Source organism: Hakea prostrata, chromosome 9 (assembly GCF_041222555.1).
Source record: "Hakea prostrata isolate BN-2017 chromosome 9, UWA_Hpros_2, whole genome shotgun sequence".
Taxonomy (NCBI): domain Eukaryota; kingdom Viridiplantae; phylum Streptophyta; class Magnoliopsida; order Proteales; family Proteaceae; genus Hakea; species Hakea prostrata.
Genome location: NC_142608.1, coordinates 3,249,705 through 3,267,339, shown reverse-complemented (window position 1 = coordinate 3,267,339; position 17,635 = coordinate 3,249,705). Strand labels below are relative to the sequence as shown.

The window sequence follows — 17,635 nt, the reverse complement described above, 5'->3', positions numbered from 1 at the left end:
GGGCTTGGTAACAAATTCATGAACAAAATAAATTATTTTAAAACTAAAATAAAGAAAGAATATGCTAACCAATGTGATACATCAGCCAACAAAATTACACAGAAGTGAAACATTGTTCATCTAAGTTTCATATGATATTCAAATTTACAAGCATCATCCTGAGTACAGATTACAGTACATGATCTCAGAAGTAGTTGATCCCTGTTGAGCCAATTGAAGGTACCATCCAGACTAGCAACCACTAAAGTGCCATACCATCAACTTTGTTCTTGCATGTTTGGCTTTGGTCAGCAATCAGAAACATTATCCTTTTTCTTTGGAAGTAAAGATCATAAATTGACGAAGTCCACAACTGAACTTAATACTATTTAGGCAAAAGCTTGGACACCTTTCCATCCAAGTTTATTGACAAAGTACATGGTGAACTCGTGTTATTGCACCAATTGAATAGTCATTTTTCAGTAGTCAGTCAGAAAAAGCAGGCAAAAGTCTCAAGTCTTTTAACATGAATGAGAAACTAATGCCAGTAATTGCAACAACACTACCTGCAAACAGAAAGCAAGAAACCATTAGGCTTCACCACTTGGCTGAAACTAGAGACCCAAATATGCAACTGTGAAAATGTCTGACTGTAGACAAGAAACTCATCATAAATTTAAATTTTCAAATAGACATTTTCCGTCAATTGTAAACCACCATTAAAAAATGGCATCATTAAACACCCAACACCAATTGCTAAAAGCTTCACAAGATCAACTCCCGACATTTAGTCTGCAAACAGTTAGCAAGAGAGTGATGTTGCAATCACTTTCTCGCCAGAGGAGAGAAGTATTTGCAATTCCATAGGAGAATGCATTTTACACCAACCAGCCAACCACATCAAACTCCATTTTTCATTACTTCATATACAAACCAAATCCATTTCCAGGAGGATCTGCAAGGGCCCCAGATATGAAATGTGAGCTGAAGTCAAGAAAATATTACAGATATTCCAGCACAGTGGTAGCAGAGAAAATAGCCATGCATCCTGTAGAGAAGTCATGCCCCTCCTCAGCTTAACTTTGAATTTTATATGCTCTACACAGGGCTCTGAAATCTCAGATCCTCTACCACTTGTTCAATAAGAATAAAACTAGCAAGGGACCCATGCCCTCCTGAACAAGAAATTGGTGGAAGTCTGAAATAATTATCAGCTTTTACCAGCAACAGGTCACTTCTTTCCTCTAATATATATTGCATTTGGTGGGTATAAGATAACAACAAGATTCTCCCCTAGGTCAATTGCAACCAGACATGAAGAACACAAGTAAAACACCAAATGAATGAGAAATATAACTTGGAAAGATTGTACCTCACAAGAATAGCTTGAAACAAAAATTCCTTCTTGCAGAATTCCACCAATGCTTGTTGCTTGATAATGGGGATGGAAAAAAGAAAATTCAGATACTAGGTCCAAATGCCATTACAACAGGGAGCAAACATCATTTAAGACTGAAATAAGCATATAAAACCTATGTTGAAGCTGAGGAAGAAAATTCTGGTATCAGAGCATGGCTGTTCAGCAAGCATGTGAAGACCAAGCTTTTAATCTTCCCTCACCTTGAGGACAAGGTGAAATTCAAGGGGGGTGGTAATGTTAGGGCCTTGGGGGCATGGCATGTGGAGGAGAGAGAAGGTTACCATAACCAACTGCTGGCTGGTTGTAAAAGTGGGGATGGCATGACGAAAGGATATCAGATATTTTATGAGTGTTTTTGGGGCAGCCATCAACTGAGGACAGCATGTTACTGTAGGGAGTGACTAGCACCATTATATCCAGACTATCTTGCTATTTTCTTATCAAAGTGTTCATTTTTATTACTCTAGTAATATTAATTCAATCTTAGTTCAGATAGGAGGGTTCCTATCAAATTCTATAAACCCATGATTCAGACTACAGCTGGCTTATCTCTATCTGGAAACCCAGTTGAGTTTGGGTCAGTCCAAGGCATCATATCTGCAATGCTAACTTTCAATCAAAATCCAATCATTACCCTGTAGGATACCTTTAGCCCCATTGAATGGATAATAGGATTACTCATCAGTCATGATAACCAAGTTGAACTTGCACGCATCAAAATCACCCTTCAATGAAAAGGAGGTTATAAATTAACATTTGACAGTAAGATATCCTCAACAAATACTTACATGTGAACCTCCTGGAGTACAAGAGGACACGCCATCAATATAAATGATCCTTTGGCAAGCTAACCTGCGTAAAAGTCCATAAAATTTTGTAAGCCACAACTTGGAAAAGAATAGTTATTTCTTTCCAGTTCCCAAGACACTAAACCTTGAGCTGGCTCATGAGCAAATGAAAATGAACTGACTTCAAGCTAAACAAGACTGAAACCTGGTACATACTTCAGACTACTTGTATCCAGCTTCCTTCATCAAATGGCGATAACTTCGGCCTCGTACTATTCTCTGCCACAGGTACTTTCCTAACTGCTGAAAGGACATATTCATCCTTTCCTTGACAAGCCTGCACTCCAGGCAAAGTAGAATTTGAACATGAAAGATATCAATTACAGGCCTCTTTGGACTAATGTTCAAATTGCTTACCATCTGACAAGACACCTTTGAATGCCTCGAGATACTGGACGAATGAAGGATGGATCCCGCTGCGCGTAGAGTAAACCAACCTGAAAGCAGGTTCATCTCAGAAAACATCACATAATCAGGAATCAAGAAAGCAAAAAATCATGAATGGAACTAGAGAAGTACCTCCATCATTGCGACTGCAGAAGGATCATCCAGGATTTCTAGGCTACAATCAGCCAAATAATTAAACTGCAAGAAGGCAAACAGGCAACAACACACATAAAGTAAACTCAGCATGAAATCTGATTAGGTATTTAGACAAAATAAAGACATGAACCTAAAATAAGTTCCAGTCATATCTGCCATTAGAAGATAAACACAAGAACCTAAGATGGGTTCCAATTATTTCTGTCATTGATCAGTTTCATTTATTTTTGCAACTAGAAAGTTCATCCACAAGGCAAAAATCCACCTTAACAAGACCATGCATCATCCTTTGGTAAATCAGCATCATAAACAAAACAAAGCCTCACCCAACTCCCTAGAGCCTGCTCAACAGAAGCCCATGCCATTTCAAACATTCCACTATCTAGTAGAAAATATTTCAGGATTCATGTCAAAACAAACTAACTGATTGTTTTATTGCCAGCAGCAAATGTGACAAAAGCCCCCTCTATTCATTTTTCATCACAACTGACACAAAATGTTAGCTGGCCAGGCATAAATGCACATGCTTGGGAACAAGGGGACTTTTCACCTAAGTAATGGACATAGAATCAAGCAATGATGATTCATGAAATGCTAAATAAACAAATGAATGTTCTTAAGTGCCATTAGGTATTAAGCATAACAATTAAATACATGAAAATTTTAATATTCCTTCTGACACTAGTTAGTAGTCCACAAGCAAGAGAGAAGGGAATTCAAAAGAAGCACTAAGGGGGAACGGGAAACAAATTACCCCAAATTCAGCATTCACAAGAGATTGTATGAAATCAGTTAACTGAATCTTGGCCCACTCTAAACAAAGTGCAGGATCGTCTGTGTGGGGGGGATGTCTCCATGGAGCACCAAAACGCAATCGATCTTTTGAGATCCTTCCATTGTACACATCAACAGCGAACTTTTGCAGCCTAGACAGTGTTGATTCCATGGCAGGATTCACCACAGTCACCTATATCAGAATGTGAAAGGCTCAGTAAAAGTATGCGCAGTGATTTACTGGAAAGAACAGAACAACTGAATCAACCCCAAGAACAAAGAAAAGTAAAATAAGAAACAAAAGATGCACTACATGTCTCGATTGGAAAGTAAAATCAACATATAAATATCAATACAAGCTGTAATGTCCGTGTATCATTGCATATAATATATGCTAAGCTAATTGCACAATAAAGAATAAAACCCCTGCTATGGGGACTTAGAATATTAGTGTGTTACTCAACATGGAAGGATAAAGATACATCTGATCTCATCTCTTCACCATGGAGTCAATCTAGGGCAACAGTTTAACAGTCCAGCAAAGCAATCCTGTTGACACCAATAAATTGGACAGGCAGAGAGTAATTTTCTTTGGTTTCTTGGTAATTAGTTTTTCTTTTCCTTCTTTTTTCGTGGAGAGTGGGGAGAAGGGAGTGTCAATACAATGTTTACTACTTTTCTCTAGACATGATGGTCACTGTTTTAGTGAACAGAAACTACAGTGTTGCAGCAGTCCTAATTTTACAATTCCCAGTAATTTAAAATAATAAAGCATGATTTTATTTTTTTTGTGATAGTGTGGATTCTTTAAATTGAACGCTCACTTTTCAATTTATTTGATCTGTAAGGCGATAGTTCCATATATTTTACAAGAACAAAAAGCTGACCAAACTCAAAATAACGAGTCAATAAGCCAGAACTGAAGAAAACAGACCAATGTTCATAATGCGAAACTTCTATCTCATCCTATTTCTCAACATTCTGAACTATAACCATAACCAGCAACTAGTTACATCATTCAGACTCTATTATGAATATCTATATCATCTACCCTTGAATCCCAAAACCCCTTTCTTGTATATTTCCCAAAAAATTAACCACTAGCTCAAGATTTTGAGGCCCCATCACACCCTGCATACAAACCCCCCCCCCCCCCCACACACACACAAGAAAAAACAACAACTACACAAAAGAACAGAAAATAATCAACAACAACAACAACAACAAAAGAACCCTATAAACAATACCCAAGGGGTGGGGGTATTCCGTCTGGGGGTATTCCGTCTGTGAAAGATCCCATGCGTTATGGTTGACTCTGCACAGACTTTTCCAGTGGAAAATAAGAGAGTTTCCAAATGGACACTGATAGTAGTTTTCATAACCCTGTCAAAAGCCCACACCCATTCAGTGTGAAGATGTCCATGTTTCCATCTACCTGTCACTGCTTCCACCTAACGCCCTGACTCTTGGGATGGAATCAGACATGGCAACAAGAAGGTTTCCAAGCTTGTCTCCGTGGATTCCTCCACCTGGATGGGTTGTTATGACCACTTACACATGAGGAGTATGGATGTATTCCACACTAGTTAGGAGTGGGAAGAGCAAAGTCACTACCTGCAGTGCATATGATGCCCAAACAGAAGCTTAAAGACAACCATGTTTTTTAATGGGTAATTTTTATTTGGACCCCTTGAGGTTTGGTCTAAGTCATTTTTATCCAAAAAAAGTGATACTTTCCCTTTGGCTCCTCTGTGGTACCAAAAAAATGACCAACTAATGACCCACCATCATTTCTATGACCAAAATACCCTACGCTTTTTTGGTTTCCTTTCTTCAATGGATTTCTTTTGTGGTTGCACGGTTGACAAGATTGTGCCACATTAGAAACTTCGATCCAACGGTTCCAATAGAAAAAGACAAGGTACTATTTGTAACTATGATTATTTTATTTTACATTGCAGGGTTTTAAAATTTCAAATTTATAAAATCCAGCCCTTGAATGAAACCCCATGAAAGCCCCAAGGTAGAGAGAGAGAGAGAGAATATGCTGCTTCTCCAAAAAACAGAAAATGACGATATGGGACACTAGAAGGTTTCTGATAAGACCCTGAATAACTCCTCTAAATCCTCTGGCAACTTTGGTAGTTCCCCTACAAATTTCAGCAACAAGTTCATGCCTCAGCGCTGCAACCTCACACACTCACCCACAAAATTGGTAAAACAGGAATGGAGTAGCCACTAATTAACAAACAAATGCAATTGAATTCATTAATGAACTGAGAACTCCCTTACAAACAACATGACGGTGCCCACTGCTACCTATCCAGCAAGCTAACCCCAGTTCACTACCGCAAGCAAGCTTGCCCTAAACACCCAACTCATTTCTCTTCCCCCCTCTCTAATTACGGTTTCACGCTATATAACCCCCTCAAGGACCCCTACGGACTCTCTTCCCATGTGATCTTCCCACATGGATTATTGCAATACCCTGTTCCAGAACCTACTATTGAAGTCTTAACAGTTTCGTTCATGAATGGAAGGAATATGGACTGATTGAAATATAACACCCTGCTGGTACTAACAGAGACATGGGAAAGGATTAAAAACCAACCCCCCCCCCTGGGTGTGTTCTAATGCTATAACAGAAAAGTCAAAAAAATGAAAATTTAGAAAAGAATGAATCCGTAAATGCAGGGAGAAGAGTGGAAAACACAGTAGAGATATTTTAAATGCTCATTTGAGAGTGAAATCTGATGGTTGAGATTTCACTGTTGGATGCTCTAGGTTTCCCCTATATTGATCAAACAACTAGACTCAGGTTTTGCATTTTCTTGTGTGGGAAAAATAGGAACGAACGTGGCCTGATCTGTTGAGCTGGGGAAGATCTCTGACCTCCTTCGAGTGAGGATCCCTTTGAAGGGATTGGTGGCGGAGGCGGGGGGATGTGAGTACTCGCAGAACCACAAAACTTCCCTGAGACATGAGAGACGAGAAGATAAAGGGAGGAGAGAGAAATAGGTTTTGTCTTCTATCTTAGGGTTTCATCGAGTTTTCAACCAAGGGTTTAATTTTGTCAATTTGACATGTTAAAATCCTTGAATGTAAGATTAAAAAAAAAAGAATCATAATTATAAGTATATCCATCTTTTTTTATTAGAACTGTTGGATTGAAAGTCTCCTACATGATGCAATCCTAACAGTGAAGGATGCAAGGGCATTTTGGTTAAAAAAATGGTGTATTTTTAATTGTTTTGTTTTTTATACCACAGGGGAGCCAAATGCAAAGTATTACTTTTTTTGGATAAAAAATGACTTGGACCAAACCTAGGGGGTCCAAATGAAAATTACCCTTTTTAATTGATAAAAATATATATATTTGCTGAAACAAATTACAATATCATCTAAGCAGAAAAAAGAACAACGGTTATAGGTTACTGTTATGTGTTGATATACATTGTCTTTTAACCCTTAATAGATCAGATTTTGGGATAAGCAGCTGTAACATGGTACAAGAGCACGGAGGATGGGTGTACAATTCCTGGTAAAAATGTGAGGGGGCTTGTGTTATGCATTGTTGTGTCCGTACACATTGTCCTTTTGCCTCTACATGAAAACGGCATCACCTGATGGTGTCACAGACAGCAACATGTGTGTGTGTACCTGCATTGTGGGGGGTGTTGTTATGGGTTGACATACATTATTGTAGCCCTTGCTTAACAACTCAACCATTAGGATACGCAGTTGTAATATATTATGGAAGTCAGGTGTTTCAAAAAGCAAATGTAGCAATAAGTTCTACATGACTGATATGTTAACAGTTCAGAGAAGTACTTCTGGTAGGACAGGGTGGGAAAATTAAAGAGCATCAGAACCAAAAGCACAACAATATATTAAATATATTTTGCCTACAAAAAGAATTAAAAGGTCAAGGCTTGATAAGCACTTCTCTTTCACTCTTTGTATTGTTTTTTCTTTATCTAATACTAGCCTTGCAAGCTAATGATGCCTGTTCAGTTCCCACCACCCACTCCATATTTATTGTATGTGCATACACGCATCATTGATTTAAATGCTTAGCCTCGGGCAGACGTAAATTGACCATAGGAGGTGTCAAAATGACATGCTCAGCCTTGGGCTTGTCCAAAGTATAACCTCTGATAAACCAGGGAGGGTAAGGATTCATGTAGCTGACCCCATTTAGCTAAGATTTTCCAGTTCTGCTGGCAGTGGTTCTTATTTTTTACCTTCTTAAATTCTATTCCCATCTGGATCCACCTATTTTCTTATTTTGTTTTTGCTCGGATCCACGCAGTTGACCCCATTATGTTGGGATAAGCCTGGGTTTGTTATTGTTGTTTTTCACTGCATCATCAAAATCATTTATACATTCCCATGGATGCATATATGTTGAAGCAGACGTTCAAAATATTAACCTTGCAGAGGGTAACCAAGGCTAACATTTTCAAATAGATAAGTCATTTCTTTAAAATAAAAAGAAAAAGAAGAAGAAAAGCATTCCCAAATTGAATATGTTTGAAATACTACTTACTTGCAAATATGCCAGGTATGCATCTAGAATATCCTCAAACGTACTCTTACCACCATCCTCAATAAGCCTGCAAGTAGGAACAAGGCAATCCTTGTATGTGAAACAGCTTGACTGCTAAAAAGATGAGCAGCAACTACATAGTTTGCCCAATACCTTCTACCCCTATTATTTTCATATTTATGGTTTTAGTCTCATCTACTAATTACAAATGATAGCACTTTGGATGGGTAGATGTTGATAATACAAAACCCACTATTGCAGAATCTTTGGGAAAAAAAAATGGTCCAATTTGATCCTGCATGATATTTCCCCATCAACATCAAATTTCTAGAGCAAATAATATACAATTAGAACCGGACTTTAGATAAATAGGATATAAGCCAGTCAAATGACAAAAATGGGCATTAATTTCCTGTAGTGGTTTGAAACTTTATTTTGACAACACCAAACATCTCCCCCCCCCCCCCCCCCAAAAAAAAAAAAAAAAACCTTCATAAATGTATGACATTATATATGAGAAAATCAAAATGCAAGATATGTGTGTCTGTGTGTGTCTGTGTCCTAAAGATTGATTTCCCTAGTGACTTGCAGAATGAATTATTCATCTGCCTCCAAGCATGCCAGTTTAGAACCATGAGAATGACATATAACCAAGGAAGCCATTAGCTGGGCATGCCCAGAATCCCAATTGGATAAGACTACCTACAAGAAGGGCAACTCCAACTGAATCCACCCAATTAACATGAGATTCTATTCAACTCTTTTTGAATGAGAATCACAGATTAGATTATCACCCTTTTTCCCAAAGCTGTAGCAGGTTTACTGACTTGAGCACCAATACAGAAATTTTTCTCTATTTTTTCCCCATGGGGGGGAGGAGACGGGAGTCTTAATGCCAAAAGGTTCAAGATACAGACATTATGCTTAGATTGCTTTGAGTTGGAACTTCAGCATATTAACAAAACTAGAACTTTAAAAGCTACACTTAAATGCATAGGGTTTTCCAACATGGTTGTCAATTAATTTCCAACAAAAAGCGGTAGGTTTATAACTCAACTTCAGTGTCACTGTGTCTTCTAATGTATATAAGTCATTACTTCAATAGTTTAGTTGGCATCTTGTTTTTAATCTGCTTTTCTTTGTTATTTCATCTCCTTCCACCCGGTTCATGATTCCAAATCCCAAGTTCAGTTAAATCAAGTTCAGGAGGGCTAAAAACTTTTGGGTTTCAACTAATTGTCATATCAATTTCTTGAAGATTTCTAAATCAAGATGACAGATTCCCTCTTCCAGGATACAGTCTCCAACCGAATCAGCAGAGAAAACCCTACCATCAGTTTTCAAGAAAGAAGTTAAGGTTTCCTCAGCTATTATTCTCTTTCTTGTTATCTGCAGGTTTTCTATTTGATCCTGCCTAGGTTTGGACCTATTTCAGTTCCAGTTTTACATTATTTTCTGTATGCTATGATGTCAATACATGAGGATTCTTGCCACTACTAAAGTAGAAGATACTTGCTAAGCAAAGAACAAAGAGTACTCACTTCTCACTATAACTGCTTAGTTTTAGAGCATAAAGTTCAGAGAGATGCCGTGGATTTGGTCCAAGCACCTCAGCAATCAGCCGCCACTACAAAATCCAACAAACACAATATTAGAACTTCAAAATTTTGAAGTAAAATGCACAACACATGTGACAGCACGAACTTGGCCCTTTCTTCTTTCAACATGAAATCTGGACGTCTGAAGTGAAAATCATCAATGCGTGAAAAGAAAAAAGAATCCACCCTTTTTTTCTTTTCTTATCCCAGTTTCCTCCTGGGAGTTGGGAAGAGATGAGGAGGAAAATGAAGTTTGATGTTCCAGATCAAGGGAGTTGCCTTGGTGCAACACAAAGGTTGCTACAATATGACCAAGTTGGTTCAGGTCTCAAAACAGCCTCTCTGCAAAGGCAGCAGTAACTTTGCATCAATATGATCCTCCCCAGCCATCTCAAGGTGGGATCCTTGAGCAATGGGTAAGCCCATTTTGATGCTTCAGATTGACACATGAAAAAAATGAAATACACTTGTTTCATGTGCCACAGATCAGAGTAAATAAGACATGAAGACTCAAAAGATCAATACATTTATGCAACAAGAATGCTACACGAATCCAAACAGTAGCAAATAGATGATTAAAGCATAAGATTTTGCATACTTCTTACAAAAAGAAATTAGTGACAAGGAGAAAAGAACCACACCTCAGATTGCAATGGGTAAACCCATTTTGATGCTTCAGATTGACACATGAAAAAAATGAAATACACTTGTTTCATGTGCCACTGATCATAGTAAATAAGACATGAAGACACAAAAGATCAATACATTTATGCAACAAGAAAGCTACACGAATCCAAACAGTAGCAAACTGATGATTAAAGCATAAGATTTTGCATACTTCTTACAAAAAAAATTTAGTGACAAGGAGAAAAGAACCACACCTCAGATTCAGTGAAGAAATCAGTAACCATATGCATTTTAGCTTCTTGAGGAGTCCATCCAAAAGCCTTCATGTCAAATTTATAACAGAAGTTAGACATATTTAGCCACTAAGCAATCTCATGCATTTGAACTGATGATTAGATAAAATTATGTCAAAACTGGCAACAGAAACACATAAATACACGACAAGACAGATATTTGGCAGGCCTTCTCCATTAGTGAATGCTAAGATTTGGACACAATAACAGAAAGCCAGCCACTGCTTTCTCTAAAATCATGCATCAAGTGGCAAAATGGAGTGTTCCCCATAGAAATCTCAAATGCCATCGAAGTGTTTATGAACCATCCTCATTACAATATCTAATATGGAAAATGATAACAAAGGATGTGGCATATAAAGATATCTGATTTGGAAGCCTGAACCACTGACCCTGATTGTTGTCAAATGTCTGTAGGAGAGGATGCATCTCAATTCTGTCTTAGATGTTGTTCTTTATCATCAAAGTAAAAACAGAGGGAAGTTCAAATAATTTAACTAGGATACCTCACGAGAGATGAATATGTCTGGATGTCCAAAATCCATATAGGCTCGGTATGAGTAGTAGCTGAGAAACATGAACATGTATTAGAGCCACTAAATAGATAATAAAAAAGGCTTCAGGAAGAAGGAAAAAAAAAGGTTCAATTAGAGGACTTCTAGAGGTAGAGTTTTAGGAATTAGCAAACAGAAGGGAAAACAAACATAAACATTTGGGGGCTGATTATAATGAAGTAGTAGATCTTATCAATTAAATCCTGGAAATAGTCACAAAGTTTAGTGTATGATTCACAAGTTCTTCATGCCCCTAAGTTAAATACATTGTGGAATTCAAATGAGTAATTCTGCCCCAAAACCTACCCTTCCCATCAACACTACTCAAACATTAGATGGGCAGATTTATAACATCAGAAAATAGGGTAACAGCAAGGGAGAAACTTCAAATTCCCCTGTGACCTCATTTGCCGTAACTAACAACCTTCAGCAGGGATCATCTTCATCCTCCAGTATTCACAATTTTGTGATTTTAGTCACTTGATCTTAGAAATCCATCTTACTTTAACAAGGATCAAAAAGGACAATAAGCTCTCAACAGCAACAGAAGTATCACATCCCCTACCAATATAGCAGTTCAGCGTTGGGGTTAAAACAACTGTGGCACTTATTATTATTTTTTCTTAAATGTGGGATTGTTTGGGGGGGGGGGGGGGGGGATTTGTATGGCCTGTAAATACTGAGGGGAAAAAAAAGCAAAGGTATGCAGCCATCATCCTCATCAAATCCTTGTTCAGTCTAAAGAAACCTAAACTGAAGTCTTCAAAGGAGTGATCATGGATACCTGGTTTTGCCTCTGCCCAGAAATACAACAAGTCTACAATAGATTAAAATATTATGGATACTCTGAAAGGGGGAAAATCTCCCCCCCCCCCCCCTCAACATTAGAAAAGAAAAGAGTTATCTGAGTACCATGCACTCAAATATGGGCCATCAGTGCCAGCACTTAGTTGTGGTTCAGGTTCGCTCAGGAAAGGAACAACAACCATCCAATAGTGAAGTTGCAGACCAAGGTTAAACACTAGCAGCTTCAGTGCTTTATATTGGTTTCATGGAGAAAAGATCATCCAAAACCACAGCCATGGTATTTGATGGAACATAAACTATCTGCTATCGAATTCTAGTGTAAAAAGACAAGAAATGCCATCCCATATTGTAAACATCAATAGAACAATTAGGGCATGATTGACAAGTGAACCAACAAAAGCCATCTGCTGGTTGTGAATATGAACCTTTCCCCCTTTGAATTTATTATACAGCAATACAAAGATGAACAGATCAACCCAAAGACAATAGCATCTGCCCATTGATAATCTAAAAGTATGTCACATATAATGAGAAAGTTTTACTTCACCTACAGTGAGGCAAATCAAAGGTCTTATCCTGATTCAATGAAATATGAGGATAGAGAATTCTTCACTATGGATGTTGAGAAAGTTGGTCCCAAATATAAAAGTAAAACACAATGCCCCCAAGATCCAAAGGTTTCGTGTAAATTTTCATTATTAATCCGCTTTGTGACTATGTAACAAATAGGTTCAATTAAACACCAGCACCACTACAGCCTCCTACCATACCATGGCGCAAAATGAAACTTTGGTTCAGAGGGAACGTGAGTAAAATTTATCTTGGAAAACCAAAGGTAACCACAAACAGAATAGAAAAAACATGACTGAAGGATGAATAAATGGATAACGGGAAAGGTCAATTAAACACCAGCACCACTACAGCTTCTTACCATACCATGGCACAAAATGAAACTTTGGTTCAGAGGGAAAGGTAACCAGAAACAGAATGAAAAAACATGGCTGAAGGATGCATAAATGGATAACAGGAAAGGTCTATTGATAGGAGAATATACCATAAATCAGAGATGAATACAAGGAAACAAGGAGGGATGATGGACTGCATCAGACATCCCAGAACTTAATGCCACGCTTCTTATACAAAATAGTTCTGTGAGCAATAAAAATTTCTCTAAATTGTTTAATCTCTGAGGAATAAAATCTGATAGCATGTTTATATTATGGCAGTTTCTGTTAAATGTTTCACAAGGAAGTCATCAGACAAGTGATTCTCATACTTCAATGGGGCCAAGGCCAAGCCTATTTGTTTGACTGTGAGAGGCGCTGGTTGCATCACCTTAGACCCTTGATATAGCATAACCAATATCTATTTTCTCCATAGGGACCGAGTGGGGAGCAATGTAACTAGTTGGCAAAGTTCCTCATGCCATGGAGACCAGCCAAACAGACTCCTCATTTATTTCACTTCTTCCTATGAGAAGGACACTGGACTCTGGCCACCAACTCACAATTACAATGCATTTTGGAAAGTCAACTGAATATAGTTCATTTAATCAAAGAATATGATTATAGCACCCTATCTGTCGGTTTCAATATCAATGAAATTTATATAACTCTGTGACGTCAGAGTTAGCATTATCAATGTTTAGAGATCCTTTTTTTTTCCTGTCCGATAAGAAGTCAAATTCTATTAAGAAAAGAAAAAAAGAAAAAGTTTTTAGAGATCCATAAGAACTCTAATCTTACTAAAAGTGCTTTTAGAGATTCATTAGAAGTCCAGGAGTTTCAGCCAAGTTGCCCATCACTAAAGGAGCCGTCTTGGTTTCTTCCCCACTCTCCTTGTCCTCTTCCAAACAAACTCCTTGAGGAGGTATAGTTGCTCATATGAGCACAGCTAATTTGATTGGTAACAGCCAGGTCAATCGACAGAAACTTGAGAGTTTTAGCTTGATAGAAACGCATATTCAAAGTTAAACCACTGAACTTGAACTCCAAATGAATTCCAATTAAGCTTGGTGTGTTTTAGTGTCTAACTGTGTAGCATTGCCTTTAATTAAAATAAAGGCTTCTTATTTAAATGTGTACAGCTAGTCAAGTTAATTACTTCTTATTTGTGGGTGAAATTCCAAAAAGAAGAACACTACCATATATCAAAATATCAACTGTCACATAAGCTGAGAAGATCAAATGACCAGAAACACAAATGAAAGATTAACACTTACCTATCAGATGTTAAAAGTATGACTGGCAAGCACCTTTCATTCACACCCAATGCTATTAATCTCCAAAGAAGACTGTCATGATACATTGATGCAGACACTGTTGAATCATCAGTTAGGACTGCATTCCGGAGAACCTCGATATTGTTTATGACCAGCTTTGGCTGTTCAATATGGTAAGGGTACAATTCTATCAGTCAATTGAGCATTTTTAAAATCAGTATCATAAGATTAAACGAGCAATTAGAAGCGCCAACCAGATTAAATTCTTATTGTTAGCTGTGGTTTCTATCCGTGGTTTAGTTTCTCACATGTCAACGCGGATATGTACAGGAGCTGGTGACTTAGGATGCTTGAGACTGAGTAGCTTCTGACTCAAGGGTATCATGTGCTATCTAGTGTTTTAGGTTATTGCTAGCGAAAGTTCTATGTTCTGTCTTCAAAAGAAACCCATTGCCAATGAAAGTTTTTGTTTCTCTCTTCAAAAAAGAAACCTATATCTATTTACCTGGAAGTAATCAGACTCAGCAGCGGCAGAGAGAAGTTCCAACAGCAAATATGGCCAATCAGTAGAAGAATTGGCCAGGGGCCTCGAGAACCCACCAGTTCTATTCAAGTGGGCAACTGCATTTGCTCTCCAGCTCTGATGAATTTGAATAACCTCCTTGGCAAGCCGAAGAGACAGCAGAGCTTCTCTGAAATATGAGGTCTCTTCGAGTGTCATATCCTTACCTTTCTCATCCAACCCAATGATCGCATCAATCTCACTGGCTTTTGATCGAGTAGATAGCGCGTATAAAGCCCTGGACCATAATACCGATGTGGGAACCTTGTCGTCAAGGGTAAGAGAGCTACGAGTGTGGTTTTGAAGAATGCGGCGAAGGGGGGAATTCAGACTGAACCATTTATTGAGAGTAGAGAAGACTTGCTGAGAGCCAATGGTACCGAGACGAACACCCTTTTCGACCATTGATTCAAGACAGCATTCAAGCTGTGAACGAAGAGAAGGAAGGGTGGGCGGCGGAAAATTGGACCAAGAGGACCATGGAAAGGATTCATTGCTGTGATGATGATCATCGCCGGACAGACCAAAATCGACGTAGCCGGTGATATGGGGGCCTTTGTTCCAGTCGTCGAGAAGACCTGAAAGAACAAAAAGTAAGATTCAATTGACAAGGATAAAAGATATAGATTTGAAGATTGAATTGAGGGAGAGATTACGATTGAGGATGAGAGTAGTTTTGCCGGCTCCTCTCGGGCCGTGAAGAATGAGAGGTTGGGAGACACGGTGGTGCTGGACATGATTGTTCAGCACCGTCTCTAACAATGGACGCGGAATGATCTTCCACGCCTTCTTCGACATTATTCTCTATTCGTTCCGTCGCTCATCAAATTGTTCTGCACTTCTCCTTCTTCTGCTGCTGCGCCTGCTTCAGTCAGTTTTGAACTACACAGCAACCATCACCACTTTCGCACCACCACTGTGGCGGCCATGGCGTGGCCTCATCATACTCAGCTCAATCTGTCCCGGGGTGAAACTTGGCCCGAAATATCTAGACCCGGACAAAATCCACACCCGTTTTCGATGCCTCTCTTTGGATAGAAATAGAACTTAGGAATTGCCGACTTGGGATTCACGCTTGTCGACCCATGGGTTGGGACCGACCAGGGTAACCGGGTAGGGTTTTTTTATTTTGGTAGATCCGTACCATGTTTTTAAACATAAAGTCAAGAGAATTATTTTAGTAAAAATCATTAAACATTTTTTATTTTTTTTTGGTAAACATACTTTTAATTAGCAAAAGGGCAAGAAAAACCCAAGACATCCTGATTACAAGCTTCAAGAAGCCAAGGAACAGAATTAGACCAGACAGTCCTACTTGCCATGGACCGGGCCTTCCTAGCTAGGGAATCGGCTACAGAGTTAGCCCACCTAGAAACATATTGAACCGACCAAGTTGGTTCAAGAGAAAGCAACCTTCTCACATCCTCTACCACACGAATAGCATCCAACTCAAGGGGAAGAAACGGGTCTACCACGACTCTGCAAAGGGTAAAAGAATCGCATTCAAACACGATGTTCTTGAGACCTTCCTGAGAGGACCAGCAAAGAGCTTCCCGTAGTGCAAGAGCTTCACCTGCGAGAATAGAAGAGACCGAGCAAGGAATAGAGGCCGCATACACACAAGCACCAACGTTATCTCTTGCGATGAAGCCCAAACCTGCTAGATTTTCAGAGACAGAAGCGGAGAAATCGGTATTGATTTTGATTGCAAGAACCGAAGGAGGGATCCAACTCCTAGCCACAACCGGAACCTCATCGCAATGGCGTCGTGCATTCCAGAATTCGTTGCAAGCTTTCTTGGATTTTTTCACAATTTGTTCGGGGCCCCCAGTCCGGATCATTTCTTGCTAACCATATGAACCAGCGGTAAAGAAGAATATGCTTAATGTCTCTCCGCTCACTAATGAATTTGGAAACCGCAGGTTGCCCCAATTGTTGATGACGTTTATCGAGTGATTTCGAGTCTGCGACTCTATCAGACCTGACAGCCCCATACCAAACCATATAGCACGAGAGAAATCGCAATCAAACAGGAGATGATCAATGGACTCGACTCGATGCCACATCTTCTAGGTAAAGTCACCTCGACCGTCCGATTTGGAGATTTTCACGTAGCCGTGGCTTGATTAATGGCCTTCCACACAAAAGACCGGACTTTAGGATAACATTGAGCTTTCCAAATTCTCTTCCAAGACTCAATTGAAACCTCTTCCCATCTCGTGGCGGTGAGAGGATGAAGGAGCTCTCATAGCTTGGGCATCTCTGTGATTGCATTGCACATGGTAAGCAGACTTTATAGAGAAAACACCGTTGAAGCACCTCCCAGATTATCGAATCATCGGATGGTAAATTGCCGAGATGAATTTTTAGAATAGCATTCACTTCCAGATTGTAAATAATTGTTGTAGCAAACCTCTATTCCAAGATCTAGTAGTGGGCTCGATAAGTTCGAGAGACCCATGAAGTGAACATCCTCTAGGCTTCCAGAGACCACCTTGAAATTAATTAATCCGGAATCCAATTAGAGTCCCAAATTTGAGTTTTTCACCATTACCAATCAGATTTATGAGACCCAAACGGAGGATTTCTCTCCCAATAATACTCGCCATGCCCACGAAGAACAAGATCCTTCCGAGCCTCCATAAAGTCACACCGGGGATAGTACACAGCTTTATAAATTTTGCCCACATGAAGTCAGCCGAGCCCATAATCGCCAAGCTACTTTAGCCAATAGAGCCCGATTATGAAGGATAGGATCACGAAAACCAGCCCCCCTTGTCTTTAGATCTACAGCCAGACCAAGACATCCAATGTACCCGTGTTCCTCCTCCCGACCCCAAAGAAGCTTGACATTGACTCC

The 17,635-nt window shown here is 39.1% G+C and overlaps 2 protein-coding genes across 3 annotated transcripts; both read right to left on the bottom strand.

Moving 5' to 3' along the window:
• Positions 1–21: 21 nt before the first annotated feature.
• Positions 22–15,713, bottom strand: LOC149004079 (uncharacterized). 2 transcript variants are annotated; one of them, XM_089168087.1, is made up of 14 exons: positions 15,432–15,713; positions 14,719–15,353; positions 14,214–14,374; positions 11,138–11,198; positions 10,593–10,658; positions 9,655–9,740; positions 8,114–8,180; positions 3,545–3,757; positions 2,767–2,832; positions 2,605–2,684; positions 2,404–2,524; positions 2,188–2,251; positions 1,352–1,410; positions 22–545 (listed from the first exon to the last, which is right to left on the bottom strand). In XM_089168087.1, the coding sequence occupies exons 1-11, from the start codon at positions 15,571–15,573 to the stop codon at positions 2,410–2,412; spliced, it is 1,692 nt and encodes a 563-aa protein (XP_089024213.1). In that variant the 5' UTR covers positions 15,574–15,713; the 3' UTR covers positions 22–545; positions 1,352–1,410; positions 2,188–2,251; positions 2,404–2,409. The 2 variants fall into 2 exon arrangements, with proteins under 2 accessions (XP_089024213.1, XP_089024214.1); XM_089168088.1 differs by lacking the exon at positions 1,352–1,410.
• Positions 15,714–16,001: 288 nt separating this feature from the next.
• On the bottom strand, positions 16,002–16,616 carry LOC149004078 (uncharacterized). Its single transcript, XM_089168534.1, has one exon. The coding sequence runs from the start codon at positions 16,614–16,616 to the stop codon at positions 16,002–16,004; it is 615 nt and encodes a 204-aa protein (XP_089024660.1).
• Between the last annotated feature and the right edge of the window lie 1,019 nt (positions 16,617–17,635).

Excerpts from the sequence above, each read along its gene's own strand:
- LOC149004078 (XM_089168534.1), bottom strand. The coding sequence starts at position 16,616 with ATGATCCGGACTGGGGGCCCCGAACAAATTGTGAAAAAATCCAAGAAA.
- LOC149004079 (XM_089168087.1), bottom strand. The coding sequence starts at position 15,573 with ATGTCGAAGAAGGCGTGGAAGATCATTCCGCGTCCATTGTTAGAGACG. Across the intron at positions 8,181-9,654 it reads CTAAGCAGTTATAGTGAGAA|GCTTATTGAGGATGGTGGTA; the intron begins GTGAGTACTCTT and ends TCCTACTTGCAG. Across the intron at positions 2,833-3,544 it reads TTGTGAATGCTGAATTTGGG|TTTAATTATTTGGCTGATTG; the intron begins GTAATTTGTTTC and ends GCCTTCTTGCAG.